General features: G+C 31.3%; 2 protein-coding genes across 6 annotated transcripts; one reads left to right on the plus strand and one right to left on the minus strand.

The window, feature by feature from the left end:
• The first annotated feature begins 173 nt into the window (after positions 1 to 173).
• On the plus strand, positions 174 to 7,873 carry LOC109810186 (superoxide dismutase [Fe], chloroplastic). Its single transcript, XM_020373588.3, has 9 exons — positions 174 to 359; positions 435 to 472; positions 2,124 to 2,198; positions 5,731 to 5,919; positions 5,997 to 6,168; positions 6,557 to 6,678; positions 6,804 to 6,830; positions 6,947 to 6,970; positions 7,379 to 7,873. The coding sequence occupies exons 1-9, from the start codon at positions 284 to 286 to the stop codon at positions 7,583 to 7,585; spliced, it is 930 nt and encodes a 309-aa protein (XP_020229177.1). The 5' UTR covers positions 174 to 283; the 3' UTR covers positions 7,586 to 7,873.
• An 877-nt stretch (positions 7,874 to 8,750) lies between these two features.
• On the minus strand, positions 8,751 to 17,551 carry LOC114916619 (uncharacterized). Of its 5 annotated transcripts, XM_083060458.1 has the most exons (9): positions 16,622 to 17,551; positions 16,247 to 16,356; positions 12,092 to 12,190; positions 11,478 to 11,672; positions 10,302 to 10,568; positions 10,106 to 10,208; positions 9,703 to 10,019; positions 9,333 to 9,494; positions 8,751 to 9,095 (listed from the first exon to the last, which is right to left on the minus strand). In XM_083060458.1, the coding sequence occupies exons 3-9, from the start codon at positions 12,158 to 12,160 to the stop codon at positions 8,955 to 8,957; spliced, it is 1,254 nt and encodes a 417-aa protein (XP_082916584.1). In that variant the 5' UTR covers positions 12,161 to 12,190; positions 16,247 to 16,356; positions 16,622 to 17,551; the 3' UTR covers positions 8,751 to 8,954. The 5 variants fall into 5 exon arrangements, 4 of the variants coding, with proteins under 4 accessions (XP_082916584.1, XP_082916586.1, XP_082916583.1 ...); XM_083060460.1 differs by lacking the exon at positions 12,092 to 12,190 and having other exon boundaries at positions 16,622 to 17,548; XM_083060457.1 differs by lacking the exons at positions 16,247 to 16,356; positions 16,622 to 17,551 and adding an exon at positions 12,284 to 12,484.
• Between the last annotated feature and the right edge of the window lie 3,925 nt (positions 17,552 to 21,476).

Raw genomic sequence — 21,476 nt, forward strand, 5'->3', positions numbered from 1 at the left:
TCTTAAAAATTAAATAAAAGAGGAAAGTATAATTTAACCAAATTAAATATTAATAAAAGATAAGAATAAAAAAATATATTTTTAGTGAAAATAAGATAAAAGAGAATGAACATCAATGTTATGTTATGTAGTGTAACACTACAAAATGGTCACATATACAAACCTATTACCTGTCGACACCCCGGTCTTATACTTCACTAGTGTTGCACTACACCAAGTAGATTAGGAGAGCCAATTTGTTTTTGAAACAGCTCACTCGGAAGCAGAAGAAGCAGCAGAAGAGATGAATATGCTATCTCCATCAACTGCCGCTTCTACTTATCTATCACCTTCCGCTTTTCTTCCCCGCCACCCTCATGGTTTCATCTCTCTCTCTCTCTCTCTCTTTTCTCTCTCTCTCTCTCTCTGACATGGGTTTCTCGTTTGGTTATCAGGGTTCTCTTCTGGTACCTTCAAATTCTCCAACAAAGAGGTTTGTTTTCCAACCATACCCATTTCCACTCCCACTACACAATTCTAACATTTCAACTTTTTTTTTTTCTTCTTCTTACAATAGGAAAAAAAACGATAAAGTTAATTGATATTTTTTTCATTGTATAATGTGCCTTTAGCTGTTGCTGTTTTAAGTTTTATCCCATGTTGGAATTCCGTTCTAATTGGACAGTTTTTCCTAGTTAGATAGTGCGCACTTTATTGGTTGAGCTCTTGTAAATAATTAGAAAGTGGAAAGCCTTTATTAATGTGCACAAGAGAAGGCTTAGGAGTAGGATATATGATGGCATGGGCTTGTTCTTAGTCATGGACAAATGCATAAAAGGTTGCCAGTTGATTTGACAACGATATTGAAAATATGAGGAGTGCTAGTAACAAATTTTCTTATATACTACACTGTTGGTTAAAATTTATGAATAACTATAAAATCATAAGTGAAACTCATTAAATAAGAAATGTGACTTACGAAATTTATGTTCGGCAAATAGTAGAGTGTTCAAAAGAGAGTGACATGGATTGTGTTGTTAGCATTTCTCTTACAAAGGTCTATTTGGATAAACTTTTCTATAAGTACTTCTAGAAGAAAAAAAACTGAAAGAAAAAATGAAATAAGGTTTTACATATATTAACTAATTTGTAGAAGCTTTCTGATATTAACGTTTTCAAAAATTCATTTTTAACTTATGCTTAAGTTAGTTTTAGTTTGTGGAAAAGTTTGTTTTATTTTTTCTTCTTATTTTCTTTTCCATATTTATCTATGGGATGCTGTAGGAAGAGCATTTTCATTAAAATGACATTCTAATTAGTTTCTTACACCTGTTCAGCATTTGAAAGAGGATATGGACATTTTTTCCTTGTGGTATTACCATTGTTGTCTTCCAGAATGTATTTAAGGGCTTTCAAACACTGTTCAAAATACATGTTCATTTCAATCTCCAGTCAAATGTGAAATGTGCGATGCTAGATGGTTTTTTTACTCACTGAGGGTAATTTAGCTTATCTTTGGAATCCATTATATAAATCTTTTCATGTGTAACTCAAATCTGTTATCACCTGCTGGCCTAGTATCCTTTGGTGTCATATAGTTGTTATTATGTTGTTGAAAGCAGAACACTTCAAATCCCAAGACCAAAGGAAATCTATAAATAAAAAGGAAGCTTCCAAGATATGGATGCAAAATAAGAAATAAAGTGGAAATTGACTTATTACTGTTAGCAAAGCGAGTTAATGAGAAGGTGCTAATGAAATTGATGGGTTAAATATGAATGGTTGAGAATGATGGTTTATTTCTCAATTGTACAAAGTAATACAGATGGTAAAAAAACTATCCTTCAATTTAACAATAAATGGTTGAATTTTTCTCGAACTTTACTGTCAATATAACACTTATATGGATTACTACTACATTTTTATGATTAAAAGTTTCTGACCATGTCTGTAACTTGGGGTATCTGTCAGTTCATATCAGACCTTTACTTTATTTCACTGGCGGAAAAAAACATGTCATGCTTAAAATTTTTCCTATTTAAAGTTTTCCCCATCTACCTTTTCATGTTTTTAAAGGGAAACAATGTAAGAAGCATCTCGTTTTCTTGGCCTTTTATTTTAAGAAAATATGTTGAATACTGCAGAGCAGATGTATAAGGAAAGCTGGATGTACCAAAATCACTGCAAAGTTAGAGCTGAAACCACCACCATATCCACTGGTAAGATTTAATGTTTGTCCATTACCCCGTTTACCTAATAGAATTACGTGTGCTAGGATCCAATAGCAATAGGACTTGAGGTCCACATTGCAAGTACAGTATTCTGGTGTGGGGATTTAAGGCCTTGAACTTTCCAACTACAATGGTTAACTTTTGTGGCATGGTTCTCCCAAGGTTTTAATCAAATTGTTCTTCTAGTTGGCTAATTTTTATTGGCACCTATGCTTCAAATGAAACATGCGGACTCCCAAATATTAGATTTAGACTGGCTTTATCATTTTCAAATTTATATTTGTTATTGTTAGAGGCCAAATTACAAATAAGGCAATGAAAGTGTAGAATAGGGAATTACTTGTATTATTTACAGGAAATAAAGGAAAATGCAGAAGGAATGAATCCAATGGCCACAAAGCTAGGCTCCTACAGAGAGGCTAGTGCCCCCTGTCCATAACAGAATTCACAATACCCCAAAGATGATTCTCTTTTTCCTCTCATCATTCCCTGTATACCTCAGTTGTACTCACATTTGGCAAATCTGTTACATCCATTGCCACCTCATCCTTACTTTTCTCACCGAGCTTCCTCCTAATATACGTTTAAGTCCAAACCTGCAGTACTGGTCGTATCAGTATTCCTTTCTTCAAAAGGAGACTTGATGGCACATTCCCTGAGCTTATGCTGTGTATCCATCTTCCCGCCTAATGTTCATGGTTTTTGTCTTTTCCACTAGCCAGCCCATCGCTCTCACCAATTTTCTAGAGATGACATTATGGGTTGTTCCACTGTCAATTAGTACAAGAGTAGGAAACCCATTAATTTGAGCTTTCACCTTCATTATTTGAAGCTTCTGATTGTTCACCACCATAGTTTTACCCATAAACAACATACTACACTCTCCGTCATCTGCTTCTTTGACTATCTCCATTGTAGTTACGACATTTGCTTCACTGCTTTCTTCCTCCTCTTCCTCAACTAACGTCACCTTCAACTGATGATCAAGGCATTGATGACTGGGATGGAAAGGCTCGCCACACTTGTAGCATAGTCGTTTCTGTTTCTATTCATCCAACTCATGGTATGATAAGTGACACACCCTTATCTCGTGGCATGAAATGACATTGTTCTCCAGTGGGTTCGGATTCAAAATCATTTCTGGTGCCCCCTTCTCTATTGGTTTGGACTCGGCAATCATCCAAACCAGATCCCTAGCTCAACCCATAAAACGTATTGAGTTGAGATGGGCTTGTAAAACCTCTCCTTGACCGTGGTGCTCAAAATCCAGTCCAACTCCCTTTTTTATCTTGCAGTTCCAGCTCTATTGCTGTTTCCAAATTCATCATCCATGAGCGTGGTAGTGGCCCCAAGGTACTCATGCTACATACATGCCCTTTGATCCCATCTTTTAGTCCATGCACAAAATACCCAAAATATTGATCATCAGGCAAACGTGGCACCTAAGCTGTGAGTCGTTCGAACTCAATGATTTACTCCTCCACACTACCATCTTGGTAAATAGCTGCTAACCTTTCGAATATGTCACCCTCACCTATGCCACCTTTCCAATAACTCACTCTTAAACCGCCCCCATGTCAAACAATCATGCTCATCAAGAAGAGATTTGAAAAAATGAATTGTGGAATCCTCAACACACAACTGAGCAAAATTCACCTTCACATCCGAAAGAGTTCCTTGGACCTGAAAATACATATCTGTGTGTGAAATCCACCCAGCAGGGTCATCAACGTCGAACATCGGCATCTCTACCTTTTGTACTAATCGTCGAAACTCATCTAGCTTGGTCACCGACGCATCACAATTTATTGCGCCACTATTGCTGGAAATCATCTCAACAATCCATGTGTGGTTCTCTTCAGCCTTGATCTGCATAGCTTGCATGAACATTTTGAGGCTTGCAACCTCTGACTCAAAGGCTGCAACCTTTGCTACCATTTTCTTCGGTGGCATTCACTGAGAATTCATTGTTGGCTTAGTATTCGGCAAGATGGACCAAGTTGTTACGAAATTACAAATAATGCAATGAAAATGTAAAATAGGGAATGATTTGCAGAAAATAAAGGCAAATGCAGAATGAACCAATCCAATTGCTGCAGAGCTAGGCTCCTACAGAGAGGCTACTGTCCTCTATCCTTAACAGAATTCACAATTCCCCAAAGATGATTCTCTTTCTCCTCTCATCATTCCCTATATACCTCAGCTGTAATCTCACAAGTTTCGCAAATTTGTTACATCTGTTGCCACCTCATCCTTACTTTTCTCACCACACTTCCTTCTAACATACACCCTCTAAACCTTGGGCCTTCGATTAAGTCCAAACCCGCACTGCCGTTCCTATCAGTTATTTATTCTTTCTTCAAGAAAAAAAATTAAAAACTCTGGAATTAAAGAATTCAAGCATATCTATTTGATTTATTGCAAATGCACAGGCATATATAACTCAAACATGTCATTGTTTGAATTTGAATGTAAATTAGGAAAATGAGAGTTTTATGCAGTTATACTATTTCATGGTTATTTTTTCAACTTAAGAATTTCCATAACCTGTGTTAAATGTAGTTACTTCCCCATTTTTATTTTACGCAACTAGCAATGTACAGTGTACAGTCTTGATCTGAGTAGCTTTGAAGAGGCTTATTATTATTATGAACATGAATGGCTCATTGGGGATTTTGCCACTTTGATTTGTTATTTATTTATTTCCATTTCCATTTGTTTTATTTTTCTAATAATATTCTGTTCCTTTTTATTCCTTGCCAGAATCTTTTTGCTGTAGTTCAATAGTGATTGGTGATTTTTCTTTAGTTTTCATTGTTTCCCATTTCTTATGCTGCTGCAGCTATTGCTTTCTAACCTACTCTGGTTCTTTCTTTATGTTAATATCGCATTGAATCAGTGAACTGTAATGGAGACTTGAATTTCCCATTGTTTGAGCCTGATCTTCCCTGCTTTACCTTAATCATCCTTCACTCCGTTGGGCAGACTTCAGTTTATTACAACTAACTGTTTAATTTTGGCTAAAATACTCTTTTACTCCTTTTTTTTTTTTATTTAATCAGTTCAATTTGGTCTCTTGATTTTTAAAAAATGATGTAATGTGATTCTTTCCGTTGAATTGAAACTAACGACATTAACTCTTTGTACATTTGGCGATAGTTTCATTGTTTTTAATGGGGTCACGTATACAAGGAGTTTATGTCGTTAGTCTCAATTGGATGGAAAGGATTACATTGCATCGTTTTTAAAAATTAAGTGACCAAATTGAACCTTTTAATAATACAAGGACCAAATTAAACTAATTAAATAAAAAGAGAGACCAAAAGAGTAATTTAGCCTTTAATTTCTTTCTGTGCACCATATCAATTATACTGAACTGATTAAACAATGCTACAACTACAAGAGTTTCATGTAATTTTTGTAATGACCTACCATATATCTTGTACTTGTGAAGATTTTGATCATTATGTTGGACTGATAACACATATTTTACCAATACTATCATAATGAAAATTCTCAGAATGCTTTGGAGCCAATTATGAGTCAGGAGACACTCGAATACCATTGGGGGAAGCATCACAGGACTTATGTAGATAATCTGAACAGGCAAATTGATGGAACAGATCTCGATGAGAAGTCGCTAGAGGACATTGTAGTTATTTCATACAATAAGGGCGACATTCTTCCAGCTTTCAACAATGCAGCCCAGGCATGCATGCTTGTAATTGTAAAGTCTTATTCAGGTTTCTAAACCATTGCTTAGCAATCTTGTTCCACTTATTGCAGGCATGGAACCATGACTTTTTCTGGGAATCCATGAAACCTGGTGGTGGTGGAAAGCCATCTGGGGATCTTCTAAAGCTAATTGAAAGAGATTTTGGCTCATTTGAAAGTTTTCTTGATAAGTTCAAGACTGCTGCTTCAACTCAATTTGGTTCAGGATGGGCATGGCTTGCATGTGAGTTGATACCCTTCTGACCCTACTCTAATTTTCTGGCATTCATTTTTATTTTTTATTTTTTGGTATACCTATCCCCAATTAGGTAAACTTCACCAGAAGCACTTTTAGGAGAGTAAATTAGGAAGAAAAAATAAAATAAGTTTTTTCATAAGCAATATGACACTTCTAGGAGAGCATAGTTACCCCCTGTAGAAACTCTTTCTTATTGGTTTATCCAAAACCTTATTTTTAATTCATGCATAAGCTAGTTTTAACTTATAGAGAAGTTTATTTTGATTTTCTTTTCTATTTTTCTTGATGCTTTCGGAGAAATTTATCCAAATAGATCCCTAACCTAGCAAGTAGCTTTTACCCTTCTTTTTCCTTTTTCATTTGTGGACTATAGATAAAGAAAGCAGACTTGATGTGGGAAATGCTGTAAATCCTCTTCAATCTGATGCGGACAAAAAGCTGGTTGTGGTGAAGACTCCCAATGCTGTGAACCCACTTGTCTGGAACTATTATCATGTAAGTAGTAGTAAAGATTAGTTACAACATCCATCATTTATTACATGTTCTGAAATATGAATGCTAGGCAGGTTTTAAGCATTATGGTTAAAATGCCTGACTAGATTTCATATTAATTCTTGCAGCCACTCCTTACCATTGATGTTTGGGAGGTACTAATAAAGTTTTCTTTATGTTAGATTTGAGAACATTAAATCAAGTTTTCTTTATTATTTCATTTCACTGAACAAATTTGCTGACTTTGTAATAATATTTCACCTTTATACAGCATTCTTACTTCATTGACTATCAGGTAAGATGTAGTTCAGAGCATTAAACAGTGATTAGTGGCTACTATCTTTGATAATTCTGTTCAATAGATAAATATATCAAGTAAACCTCCATTTTAATCCCTGAATTTGTAGGATTCTGTCATAGCAGTTCCTGAAATTATAAAAATGTCAAATAAATGTTTGAATGTTAAATTACTGTCATTTTAGTCCCTAATTATCATTATAGTTCCTAAATTTTATAACTTATTATCATTATAGTCCTTAATGGAATTGATGGCGGAGACTTACATGACAATCGAATTTCAATTTTAGGGATTTTTTTGATATTTTACCAATTTCAAGGACTATTATGACATTGCCTGACAAATTCAGGGACTTAAATAGAGGGTTACTCTAAGTATATCTGACTGCCTTTGTTATCTTTGCAGAACAAGCGCCCTGATTATATATCAGTGTTCCTGGATAAGCTTGTATCTTGGGAAGCAGTGAGCTCAAGATTTGAGCAAGCTAAGGCTCTAATCCTGGAGAGAGAAGAGAAAGATAAGAAAATAAGAGAGGAAGAAGAGAAACTGAAAAGTGGTGAAGCTACTGCTGAGATATATTCTGATAGTGATGCTGACTTGGATGCAGAATGAATGATTTTTTCTTTTTTTTCATAAAGATGGAGTTTAAAATAGTGTATCCTTTTGCACTAGCTAGGTGTGATATAGAGGTTGAATCACTTCAAGCTGCAAATTTTGTTCTATGATAAATGTTGTAATTTAGTGCTTCATAGTTCATACATGCATTGATGGCATAAAGTCTGATTTTATGGATTGTCTTGCAGGAACCAATTAGACTTTGATGTTGTCAGAGTAAAAAAAAAAAGAATTGTATTTCTTTCCGAAAGGTAAAAGAATCTTAGTTGAGCATTGATAGCGGTATTTCTCGAGCCTATATTGTATTTCATTGCTGCGTCTTTTGCCTTGTAGTCAAGTAATATGATTATTGTCGACAGTCTCTTAATGTAGCAGTTAGTAATTTTTCTTTTATGATACACTTCATACCATGTTCAATTTTTAATACTATGTCGTATATTCTTTGAGGACAAAATAGACATTTACTAGAGTAAGTTTTAAGAATAAACCATCGAAGATTTAGTCCATTTAACAGATGCCTTGTTTCATTACAATAAGCCATTTAACAGACTTTAGAAACGCAAATGCCTCTCCTTCACGCACTTCCATCAAAGATTTAGTCCAACCAGATTGAGCAACCACAGAGCAACCAGAGGCCCCTAAATCATCTCTCCAACATTACCAAATTCAGTAACACCTGATTCCTTAAAAAAAGCGGCATCAACATTGCAATTCATAGAGCCTTTGGAGGTTTAGTCCATAAGACAGTTTCTTTACCAACCCAAGAATGGTTAAAGTTCTGATTAAGATCCTTGGCCATTCTCCATTCTGATAGAACTAGTTGAGCTCCTATTAATCACACCAACATCATACTCCTCAATAGGGTGCCAAAGCTCCTCATTTCTCTTCCTCCAAAGTATTATAACAACTCCGCAACATTTATGCTCATCAAAGGTATTGCAGCGTCTGAATATTAGTTCCTTGAAGGATTCAACCTCCTGCATTAGAGTGCCCAACCACCACCACAAACTACTCCGAATCCAAATATCTCTACTGCTTGGACAAGTAAGAAAAATATGCCAACAATTTTCTAGCTCTTCCTCACAACGCACCAGGCAGGACAAGAAAAATATTTTTTTTAAAAAAGTTAAACAAACCAGCCAAGATGGTAAGCTAGTTTGAGTGAACTGTTTCATTCCACTATTTTCTTGCTAGATGACAAATACAAGAATGTTGAATTCTTCACCAACAGTATGTACTTCTCTTTCTCTTAGAAAATCTTATACAGTATTAAATTAAAAAATCAAAGCTGTATTCAGAGCAATGTGAACATTACTATTTACACATAAGAATGTAATCATGAATGAACAAAATTGTCTTGCTTCCATCATCTTAATGGGGACACCTTGAGAGACAAGAGGCTAGCCAGATCTGAGATCTCAGAAGTGTTAGTGACAGGTCCAAACACATCCCAAAAGCGGAGAGTTTCATCTGCCCCAGCTGACACCACTGTTAACCCATCTGGACTCTGCAAAACATAACAAGAATCTAGTGTAAATTTAAAGCAGTAATTACCTTATTCAACTTTAAATTGTTTAATTCATGTGACGAAAGTTGCATCAACATAATGTGTCACTTGTGTAGGAACAAAATCCAAACACCAACATCAAATGCTATTGTTAATTGCATGCTTTGCATTACTAGCCTATCAAATTCACATTTGAACATTGTGCTAGAGTTTAGATTAGTCTAACTTGCAGCACACCTGACTTAGATGGAGGACTCTGGAAGCATGACGGTCCAAACCTCCCACTTTGGTCATGGATGGATACCTCCACAAACAAATTTGGTTGTGATGTGCACTTGTACTAAATCCATGACCACTTAATAGTTCCTTGTGATGTCTATTCCATTCTAATCCACAAACCTGCATAGAATACCAAATTACTGCAGATAATTAGGTACATCTATCTATCATTCAGCTAGAAAACTTTTTTGATGCACCAGTTCAAAGGACTAAATGTTAAGCAATTAAGAAATGGTGATTAATTTTTTTTGGTTAATGATAATGCTTAATAAACTAATATAATAAATAAGACAGTTACGAAAACAAGGAAAACAAATAACCATCTTGCCTGAGCATTGGTATCTATGCTGCAAATGCTGGTTCCTTTCTTTATATTCCATATCTTGATACATCTATCTTCAGTGCCACCTCCAGAAGCAAGTACACCAGAATCGTAAGGACACCAGGCAAGGGCCTTGACTGCAGCAGAATGGTCTTTAAAGCAGTGCAAGAATTTGGATGAACTCATTTTAGTCAAGTCCCATACATAAATATGATTTTCATTTCCACCACTTGCTAATATATTGCCCCTTCTTGACCATTTCAAACCACAAACCTCTCCTCTGTGTGCTTTTAACCGGGATATCACATTTCTTCTTGCTCTAACTGCTTACAAGAACATGAAATATCAAGATGTTATGCTAATTCATCACTCTCAATACATCCAAAGGGTTAAAGGAGCAACTAGTTACCATCATGATTAATTATATTTTTGTCATGGCTTCCAGAAGTTAAAATATGACCATTCCAAGCAATGGTTGCTATCCTTTGACCATGACCTTTCAGGATTCTTATCTGAAAGTTAAAAACTATGAATTATGTGTACCAGGTTGTATAAATAACTATTTGCTAATCTTAAAGAAGCCAGATAAGAAGAAAGATGCATACAGGTTTGGAAGTTTCTGCATCCCAGAGTTGAAGTTTAGAGTTCATAGATCCTATTGCCAAGTATTTGGCATCATTTGACCAGGAAACACTAGTAGGAAAATCATTGTTAGTGTCATTGAACAACTTAAACACATTACTATTCTTTGAGTTCCAAAGGTACATGTCTGAGCCCAAAGCAATAGCCAGAATGTTGTTTTCCCCCCAATCCATGATGTTTGCATAGTAATCATTTCTAATATTTGGTGCATCCAATATCCTTGATTCTCCCTGTAAGTGTAGTTGTTCACTTCATCCGATTAGAGAATACAGCATAAGATCATGGCTTTGTATATATTGGATAATGTAGCGAACTTGAGGAAAATACACAATTTAGACATTTTTCTCTCTTTTATGTTATACAGATAGTTTACAATCAACAATTACTCCTCTTATAACTTATATTACAAGTTTGTAAAACTTAGTCATGTTAGGATTTACTAGCAATGTGATAATACTAATAGGGTCTATCAGAAACATTAAACTATCTGAAGACAAAAAGAAAGAAAACAAGAAAACTAGAATCCCAAGACATTAAATTCAGCCTTCTTATAGCCTCAACTCCTTTACCCAATACTATAATACCTTTATCTTCATTTATGATGTAATACCATGACATATTGAGCTGATGATTTCTCTACTCCAATGATCCTATCCAAACATGAGTGTTCTTTTAGCGAAAATGAATGTCTTGTAGTCATTGTTTGGTAATAATATGATTGCCGTTGTTGTTTATCAATCAGATAAATAGAAAAACATTACATTCAATTCAACCCCATATTTACTAAACTTCGTAACCTATTGTTTGCTCCAAATATTATAGTATAGTACATATCTCTCTGGTGTCTATCCTTGTCAATATCAACTGATGAACTTTTAGCCAACAATCAGAAATGTAAGCATTTATGCTGATATGGTTATAGCCCGGATAATAAATTTTCCTGTTGTTGAACAAAGTCACACCAAAGACAAATGAAGGTGCATTTTGCTTAGACAGGGATATACATTTTATCACTCACAGCAGTTTTTAGCAAATGGATAAATTGATCACTGTATCTAAAAAACAGAGAGATATGTATTATATATATATATATAATAAAATGAAAGAAATTGGAATAAAAAAATTGATATGAGCGGAACCTTAGGCAGTTTTCTAGGATAGTGGTGTTGATTGCAAGTGTTTTGCAATGCCGCTGCTTCTTCCTGTCGCATCTCATCGATAAGACGAATGGATTTTCGGCTTGATTTTGGACTTCCCCTAAAAACTAACATCCTAAATGGCTTTCCTTCTGAATCCAAAGTTAGTTTCTCATCCACTACCTGTCTGTACACTTCCTGTCATTGAAATAAAGGGGGAAAACACACACATACACACAGAAGATCAAAGCCTCGATACAAGCGAATTCTCTAAAAAGGCAACTTCAACAATGAAAATAAAAAAGTAAATGAACAAAAAGATTCAAAATCTGATGCACCAAATGCTCCAGAGGCCAGAAAAAAAAAATATTTTGTAAATGTGGTAAAAAAAATCGAGTCACCGTCCGAAGGAAAAATAAAATACACATTCAAAAATTTCAACAAGAATGGATTTTCTAGAGATTTGAGTAAAAAAGTTTACAACTTTAGAACCAGCGAAGAGCTTTTCAATCTCATTTAAGAAGGGGTGTGTGCAGTCCAAAGAAGCCCCCCAAGAAGTTCAAAAACAACAAGAAAAGAACAAAATCAGAAACAGATACAAACACTTATTAACATACATTGAATTGTTTATTCTGAATTTTTTTAGTCCTGTTTGTGAGCAAACTCTGGGCTTGATCAAGATCCATCAAACTTCTACTGGGAATGAAGCGGTCTCCCTTCACATAATTAAATTAATGAAAGTAAATAAAACAAAAAAAATTGCAAGATTGAAATGGGATTTGAGTAATGGAATGTGATGATGTGTGTACTGGAAAATCATAATGGGTGGGAGTGCTGAGGAGACTCTTGGGAGAGTACCAATCTTGTTCAAGATTCCACATTGTTTTTTATTATTATTGCTTCCAAGAAGAAACAAGACCAGGGTGAGAGATAATGGACAAGTGAATATGGTGGTTCCTCTCTCTTCACCCGCCAAATTCAGTTACCATTCAAATGATACTTTTCTGATCGTTGCTGCTTTCCACTTAAATAATAAAAATGCATTTGCATATTTAAGTTAAATTGAAAGGTAGTTATAATTTTAGTATGATAAAAAGGAATAAAAAGACATAATAAAATGTGTACACAAAAACATTATATCAACTTCATTCATTGTTATAGATTATAGATTAATGAGAAAAAAAGGCACTACATACACCCATTAAAAGAGAGAGAGAGAGAAAATAATAAACTTTTCATGATAGTTTGTACATTTATTATAATTATTAAAGATAAAATGAAAAATATAAAAGTGAACACCGTATAATTATTAAGGATAAAATGAGAAAGATAAGGGTGAATGTCAAATAAGAAAGTTTCTTTTATTATTAACATAGATTATTATTTATAATTTTTTGAGTACATCACGAATTTTATTTTTGAAATTGTAATGATCGGTTAAAGTGCTATCTAAAATTAATAAAATCACAAAATCATCGTATACACTATCAATTGATTTGTCTTTGAAACTATAATGGGCAGTCAATTTGGTATTTAAAATGAATTAAATAAACATAGTTTAAATAAGTTTTTTTTTCTCTAGTAAAATGAATAAATTTTGATTTTGATCACTATTTTTTTTTATTCTTCTAAATTTTATAAACATTTTTTTTTATTTTTGTAAAATGGATAAGATTTAATTTTGGTCTCTAAAAGATATTTTTCTTTAATTTTCATCCCTATAAAATAACTACTTTGGTCACTAGTTATCATTTTAAGGCATACAAATATTATTTGTTTTAAGGATCTATAATTTTTTTAGAAGTGTTATATACCAATAAAATATTATGGAAAATTGTGAGTATCACTTGGAATGATCACTTAATTTTCTAATAAATGAAGAGTAAGTATTCATTTACTTTAAGAGTAAGTCTACTTAAAATTATTCCATTTAATAACTCATACTTTACATCAAATTTCAATAATTTAATCATTAAATTAAAATTTTTTAATACATAAATCAAATTTATAAATTTTAAAAAAATTAGAATTATTTGATATTTTGTTTCATTAATTCAAATTGACAGATAATTATAAAAAAAACTTTATAAATTGATTTGAATTAGTGAAACGGAATATTAAATAATTTTTATTTTTAAAAAATTTGCAAACTTAACCTACGCATTAAGATATTTTAATTTTAAGGTTAGATCATTGAAATTTGATTCAGAACATAAATTATTAAGTAAAATCTAAATAAATTTATTCATAAAATAAAATAAGTATATCTCTCCACATAAACAAATGAGTCCTTAAAAACATCATATCTCTTCAATTTTGTAAAACCCGCAATTCTTATTCAATCATTAACATCTTGACCTTTATTATTCTATACAAGACTATGACTTCTGGAGTTGTTTTTAGAAAAATGTTACATGAGGTTGTATCCTGTGTGTGTATGGCATTTGACTATACCAAAGTTACTAGCTAAGCCAGCACACAATAAAGGAATCAAATCATCAAATATATGGCTCACAATGAATTGAAAACAAAATATAAAAGCTGACGAGTGTCCTCTTTAAAAAATTTAAAGTGATCTTTTTTTTATTAAAAATCATTGTCAATTTACTTTTACTGTATTTTTAGTATATTCATAATGTAATTTTTAATAAGATATCTCAAATAAAACAAATTGAAAAAAAAAGTTACATTGATAATTACAATATTAAAAACGTTTATTTACTTTTAAAGATAAAGACATTCTAAAAAGTACAATTGGAACAAAACATTTTTACATATATATGTGGTATAAATTCAACTCATCCCGCATTCTAATTTTTTGGTTTTTTTTTAAATAATCATAATAAAGGTACCTAGTACTAACCGTAAAAATAGTAATTTTTTTTTCTTCGAAAAATGTAAAATACAAAATGAATATTCTTTCAAACATAATTTATTTCATATTTAAATTCAGCATTTGTTACATTCATACATAATGATACCATGAAAAAAATCATATTTTATTAAACTCCAAAACAAAAATAAAATAAATCGTAAGATAAATAATAAAGGAAAATCCCACAAAAAGAAAAAATCTAACAACGAAAAATATTGACCAATTAGAAGCATCACAAAATATTTTGAATCCAGAATTTTATTACAAACTTAATTATCATAGGATCGGCCCAAGCATCAATAAAATATAAAATCACTACTTTAGGCTTTTCTATATATATATATAAAAAAAAGTTACATTGAGAATTACAATATTAAAAACTTTTATTTAAAATTAAAAATAAATACATTCTAATAAGTACAGTTGGTATAAAACATTTTTACACACATGTTATATAAATTCAACTTATCCCCGCATTTTAATTTTTTGTTTTTCTTAAGGAACCATACCATCAAAAATAATAACTAATTTTCATCAAAAATCATAAATATAAAATGAGTATTCTTTCAAACATAATTTATTTTATACTCAAGATGAGAATTTGTCACATTCATACATAATGATACCATGAAAAAATCATATTTACCAGACATTTCTATAATAATAATAAAAAAGTAAAAAGTTCTAAGCTAGCATTAAACTGCAAAAAAAATAAAAAAATAAAAAAAATAATATAAACAATAAAGGAACATTCCTCATGGAAAAGAAAGAATCTAACAATTAAAAATGTTGACCGTAATATCTCTTATTAGAAACATCACAAAATATTTCCAAACATGAGATTAATAAAGTCATTACTCTAGACTCTTTTAAAAAATATATTTAAATTCATATTTATACAATTTTTTAAAGTTAATAACACAAAAGTTACTTTTTATATTCTTAAAAGTTTATTCTAAAAGATATATAAATATAATTATTTTTTTATAAGAAATATTATTATTAATTTGAAGAAGAAAAAACTTCACTTTAAGCTTAGTTTTATGATTGATCCTGCTTGCAGGCATATGAAATAAGGTGATTGACGTAGAAAAAGGTGTTAGTAAATATATTATAGAAAGCATCATAAAATGCATAAATATAACTAAAAGGAGTGAAAACCATACATGATTTAGGAATTAGGACTACTGATCAACTGCTGAACATTTAAACGAATGAACACGACCCCCAAAGCCTATTAACTTGCTGAAAATAATAATCTTCTTTAAACCCAGATTTCCTACTCAGGATATACAATAGCATAACAACTAACCTAGTTCAAACTATAGCATAGAAATTGATTTCAGCAAATACAAAATTCAATACCACAACTTGAGTTCAAATCCTTTATTTTAAAGTCTACTATATATTGAAGTTGATAATCTCCGAAGTTCAAAGAAAGAACCATACATATTTGTCCCATCACCAAGGTATATGAGCAAAGCTTAGGTATATACAAGTCCAGTAACTAACCAGTCAATGTCAATTGTGCATACCACAAATCCTGAGTTGAAAAGGGCAAGAGCAATAACTTTGGTATATATGCAGAAAAAGAAACATTGTTTCCAGCAATGGAATTTATTATAATGGTAAATTAAGAATAATTTCTTGTCCCCATCATCTCATAAGTTGGTAATCAATTATCATTCATTCATTAGTATGGCCTGTATCGCATGGGTCGGCTAGACCTAGGAAACCTTCTGCACATCAAAAATATTTAAATGTCATATTCTTTGACCTTAGAAGACATCAAAATTATATATGCACACTATAACATAGACAATTCAAAGTAACACAAACCAATATGAAATTTCAAAATAAATTGTTTTACTTTGTTCAGTTTCTGATAATTTCTTACCGAAAACCATATGGACGATAGAACGAAGGAGGTGATCTAAATCTTGAACCAAAAGGTCTTCTTCCTCTATGTTGTTTCATTCCAGGAATGTTTGTACGCTTAGCACAGACCTGAATGGAAAACCAGAATATACATAAAAGAGCAAACACATACATTAATCCCTGAGATTGGAAGACGTTTTAGAACTAAAAAATTCTCAAATAGATTCCTATAATATCAAATAACTCCATAATTCCATAAAGTTTATGACATTGTCTTCTAAATTCAAGAATCAATTTGAATAACTCATCTATGTAAAATTCAAATGAAAAAACTAACGATTACTATTGACTAGTAACCTAATTAATTGCATTTAAACAAATTATCAACCCAGACCTTTAGTTTTCGGCCATGAAGTTCTGATTCATTTAAAAGGAGAGCATTCTGAACAGCACTGATTTCAAGAAACTCGACATATGCGAATCCTTTTGGTTGACCATTTTTGTTTGGAATCGTCACTCTATTAACGGTTCCACATGCTTGGAAAAATTGTCGCAGTTGTTCAGACGTACAAGCATAGTCGACCTAAAGATAATTACATTCAATAAATAACCTTATTGAGTTAAATAATACATGTATATGGTTTTGTGCAAGCATGCAGCAAAAGTATCATTAAAAAACTTGCAAATAAGTCATATAATCTATACTAATATATAATAGGAATACTCTTTTTAGTAATCACTTGGTCTCCATATTTTGTTCACCATTATATCCTTCTATTTTAAAAAATTAGAAAAATAATATATTTAATTAAATTCAAGAACTTGAAACTAATAGACTAATTATAACACCAGTTAAACCAATATATTTTTATTATTATTATTTTATTTTTTTTATCTATACTAATATATAAAGGGATATTCTTTTTAGTAATTACCTTGGTCTCCATATTTTTTTGATCATTATATCCTTCTATTTTAAAAAATTAGAAAAAATATTTTTAATCAAATTCAAGAACTTGAAACTAATAGACTAATTATAACACCAGTTAGACCAATATACTTTTATTATTATTTTTTTATTGTTTTATCTATACTAATATATGAAGGGATACTCTTTTTAGTAATCACCTTAGTCTTCACATTTTGTTGACCATTATAACCTTCTATTTTAAAAAAATTAAAAAAAAATATTTTTAATCAAATTTAAGAACCTGAAATTAATAGACTAATTATAATATCAGTTAGACCAATATACTTTTATTACTTAATTTGTATTTTTATTTTATCCTTGATAAAGGCACGAAGTGCCTCGACTCTACTAATTATTAATTAATAGATTACATTTTCTATATTAACGTAATAAATAATGATTTTATCATTATTTTTTTGATGTTTTAAAAAAATTATTTAAGAAGATGTGTTTTTTTTTAGCTAATATCCACTATTTTTACTATGTAATAATAATTTTTATGTAAATTTTATAATTATTTTTACTTTTAAATTGTAATAATTTAAAATTAATATAATTAATGAATTTTTGAGAAAACTAGTTGTGGAAGAAATTATTTCTCTTTAATCTATATTTTATGTAACTTTTTATTTAAAATTATTTTAAAAATGAAATAATTGATAATAAGTAATTAATGTATTAAGATGTTATTATAATTTACAATATTAATGTATTATTATTTTTATTTTATAAAATATTATTTTACATGAAAATCTTCTGGCTTAGTAATGTTGAATATTTTACTTTAAAAATATTAACATAAGAATATTAATATTTTTTAATGTAAAATTATGTTTAATTACATTTATTATATTAACATAATAATTAGTAATTTTATAATTTCTATTTATAATATTTTAGAGAGATAAATTTGTTGTAGAAATTGTTCACTATACTAATGTGCTATTTCTTTTGCTAATATTCTTTATTTTTATTTTTTTTGCATATTATCATAATTATTTTTTTTGTAAATTCTATAATTACTTTTTTTAACTTGTAATAATTTAAAATTAATATGTTTAATGTTTTATGATTTTTTAATCTTTCTTATATTAGATTATCATATTACATAATTATATAAATAATACAATTTTAATTTTATTTTATGAAATTTGTATATAGAAATATGTTGGAAAGATGTTTTGGAGAAAAAATATAACTTATTCCCTTTATATTATTAATAATTAATAATATATATAAAGTTTAATTTAGTTGGTGGGCTATTACAATTTTTTTTTTTTGTAAAAGCAAATTTCTTACTTTGGTCAAATCCATTTGACAAAATCCTAAATATGTAACAAACAATATAATATGTAGTTTCATGCATGAACAAGTATGCAATTTTGAATTGATCTTGCGCTGATGGATCCTTTAATAATGTAGAAACATAAACAAGGAAAACTTTCCAATAAACAAAAACAGAGGGCCAAAACATATATTCCTATAATTTAAAGTTACTAGAATCACCCAAAGACCAAAGTTATGTGTCAGTTTTAAAAATCATGTTTGAGCTTCCAATCAATCATCCAGGAAACATGTGAAGTTTAGTAGGTGAGACAGCTTCTTTACATGGGCACACAAAAAACTTGCCCCTTTCCTTATTCAATTCTCAGAATCTAGCCAGAATGCCACTTTCATGATAAAACCAACTTGCTGAAAAGAGGAGAGAAATCAAACAACTTGGAAGAAAACACCAGGCATGACAAGTAACATGTTGATGGTGGCATTCCTCATATTGACGTTGATTTCATCAACCATCCCAACAGAAATTGATTAAGGAACCAAGACGTTGTGTAAATAATGAGGTTAATTCAATTCTACAAAATAAGTTTGTAAGGTAGGAATTACTCCTCATATATATTTTTTAATTATTTATTTTTAATTTATATAAAATTTGAGTTTTTTTTAATACATAAGATAAATGTTACTTTCTACTTATATATTTTTTAATTATTTTATTTTTAATTGATGTAAGACTTAAATTTTTTTTATTATATTTTTTACGAGTGATCTTTTTTAATGATCTATGGTAAGTATGACATGGTTTTTTTTCTTCTTCTAATATATTTTACGTCCAACATCATTAGACTTGTTGCATGTATCAATAGTAAGTGATATTTTTTAGTAGATCTAAAATGCATGAATATCGATGCATATATAGTATATCATATGGCTTACCCAAAACTTATTACTTCAGGCTAGCTAGAAAATCATTTCTAGAGAACCCAGAATATCCAATTTCATTATAAATATGAAGCCAATGAGACACCTTGGTCAGTCAAATAACATTTTTTATATTCAAGTTTGTTTAAATCAGAATAGAATATACTCATTAAAGTATAACACTAATTAGGAAAGCATGCTATAATTTAAGGGAAACAAGATATCTTCGGATCATGCATATCTCAGCAGAGTTCATGCTGCTCAACTTGAATGAACTTTTACCTCCTAGTTGCCATTATCTTGACATAAGTCAAAAAGAACTTTAGAATGGAAGCATCTTTTTCATGCCCTTTTTAACTTGCCCCTAAAGTACTCTACTGCATGTAATCATGTTATGGGATCACCCATGGTCCCCGATAAGACCATAATTGTTAGATATCCTACGTTGTCTAGAAATAAGGTCATACTAGTATATATAAATTGGGAACAATCTTTATTTCATAAATCGATTTTGTAAGGTTGAATTAAATTGTTATCCACTATGTAAAAATATCATTCACCTTCTTTTGATCCCTTTGAAGTTGAATTATGGGGACTCCTCCTTGACTCTAGCTAGTGATACTTTTGCTCTTGCACATCCCAGTTGAAGAATTGGCCCAAATGTGAGCATTGTTGCTATCTTGTGCATACTATTGATTGTTGTTGGAAGTTATACGGCATGCCATCTTGTCTACTAGTGTGGTCTAAACACCACCCATTGTTAACCCATCTCAGCATAACAACCCTAGCTACACTATTAATCTTCAAAGATTTCCTCCAAAGGCATGAAAATCACCAAAATCCTGATGTCACTACTTTAGTTGCATACATTGGTAATTCTTTTGCTTGCCTATTTTAGACTCCTTTCCCTTTGTCCTAGGGTTGTTGACATCAATGCATCTAACCACATATTTGATAAACATTTTTTATTCTCTTCTCTTTGTACATCTCAAAATTTACCAAGAATCACTATAGGTAATGGTTCTCAAAAGGATGGACACTACTCACACACTTCCTTCTCTAATAGTAGAATATGTTATATATTGTAGATATTCAATTTCGTTCGGACCAACAAAAGCAATGAAATGGACATCTATCATCAAAGAAATGGAGCTCCCAAGCATGGAAATAACAGGACATGACATCAGAAGACCTAAATCATAAAACCTATCAGAAAGGCACATATAATTTCCATATCCCTATGATTATTATAGCAAAAAAAAACCATATGTGCAAGTATAGTTATATCCATATCTAGAAATCATTATTTCTAGACATTCAAAAGAGGAATGCGACATACCAAATTATATGTAGGTGTTAAGACCACTCGAAAAACATGAGACTCGAAGGTTACATTTAATTGGCCATTCGAAAGAATGATATAGGGACGACACTTATCGGGAACCTTATTTGTTTGTATTCGAGACATGGTCGAATAGAAACTGGTCGAGTAAAACAAAGAGATGCTCGAAAAATGGAAGAAAGAGGCTACTAGAGGTTTTCAAGTAGTGTTTGATTATCCTAGTGAAAAATAAATCGAAGAGATAAAAACACGTGGGGCGAACGGTTACGAGAAGTTATATTTCAAACCCACGAAAAGGATGTAGTGACGAATGGTTACGAGAAGTTATATTTTAAACCCACGTAAAGGACGTAGTGGATGGCAGTTATGCGCCCATGATGGATTCACGTAGGAGTAACCACCCTCGAGGAGAGTTTATAAATACGAGAACCATACCCCATACAGGAGGCTGGAAAACTCATACTTGAACTGAACTCTCAAGCATTCTCCGCCTGCGCATATGGCTTTCGTGCAAGGAATTGTTTTTGGGTATGACTACTTCTCAGCCACTTTTCTTTTCTCTTTTTAGGATTAGAATTAGTGTAGTTTCTTTTTTGTTAATCACGTAGTTTAGTTGCATAATTATGCTTCAGCATTTCAATTGTAATTCTATGCAAGTGAACCATGATCTGTATTGCAAATATATGTATTGTTCATTCTGTTCATCTGAGTATTTATGTGCATGAAAATTATTAC

This window comes from Cajanus cajan, chromosome 7, assembly GCF_000230855.2.
Source record: "Cajanus cajan strain Asha chromosome 7, NIPB_CcT2T_4, whole genome shotgun sequence".
NCBI classification, from domain to species: domain Eukaryota; kingdom Viridiplantae; phylum Streptophyta; class Magnoliopsida; order Fabales; family Fabaceae; genus Cajanus; species Cajanus cajan.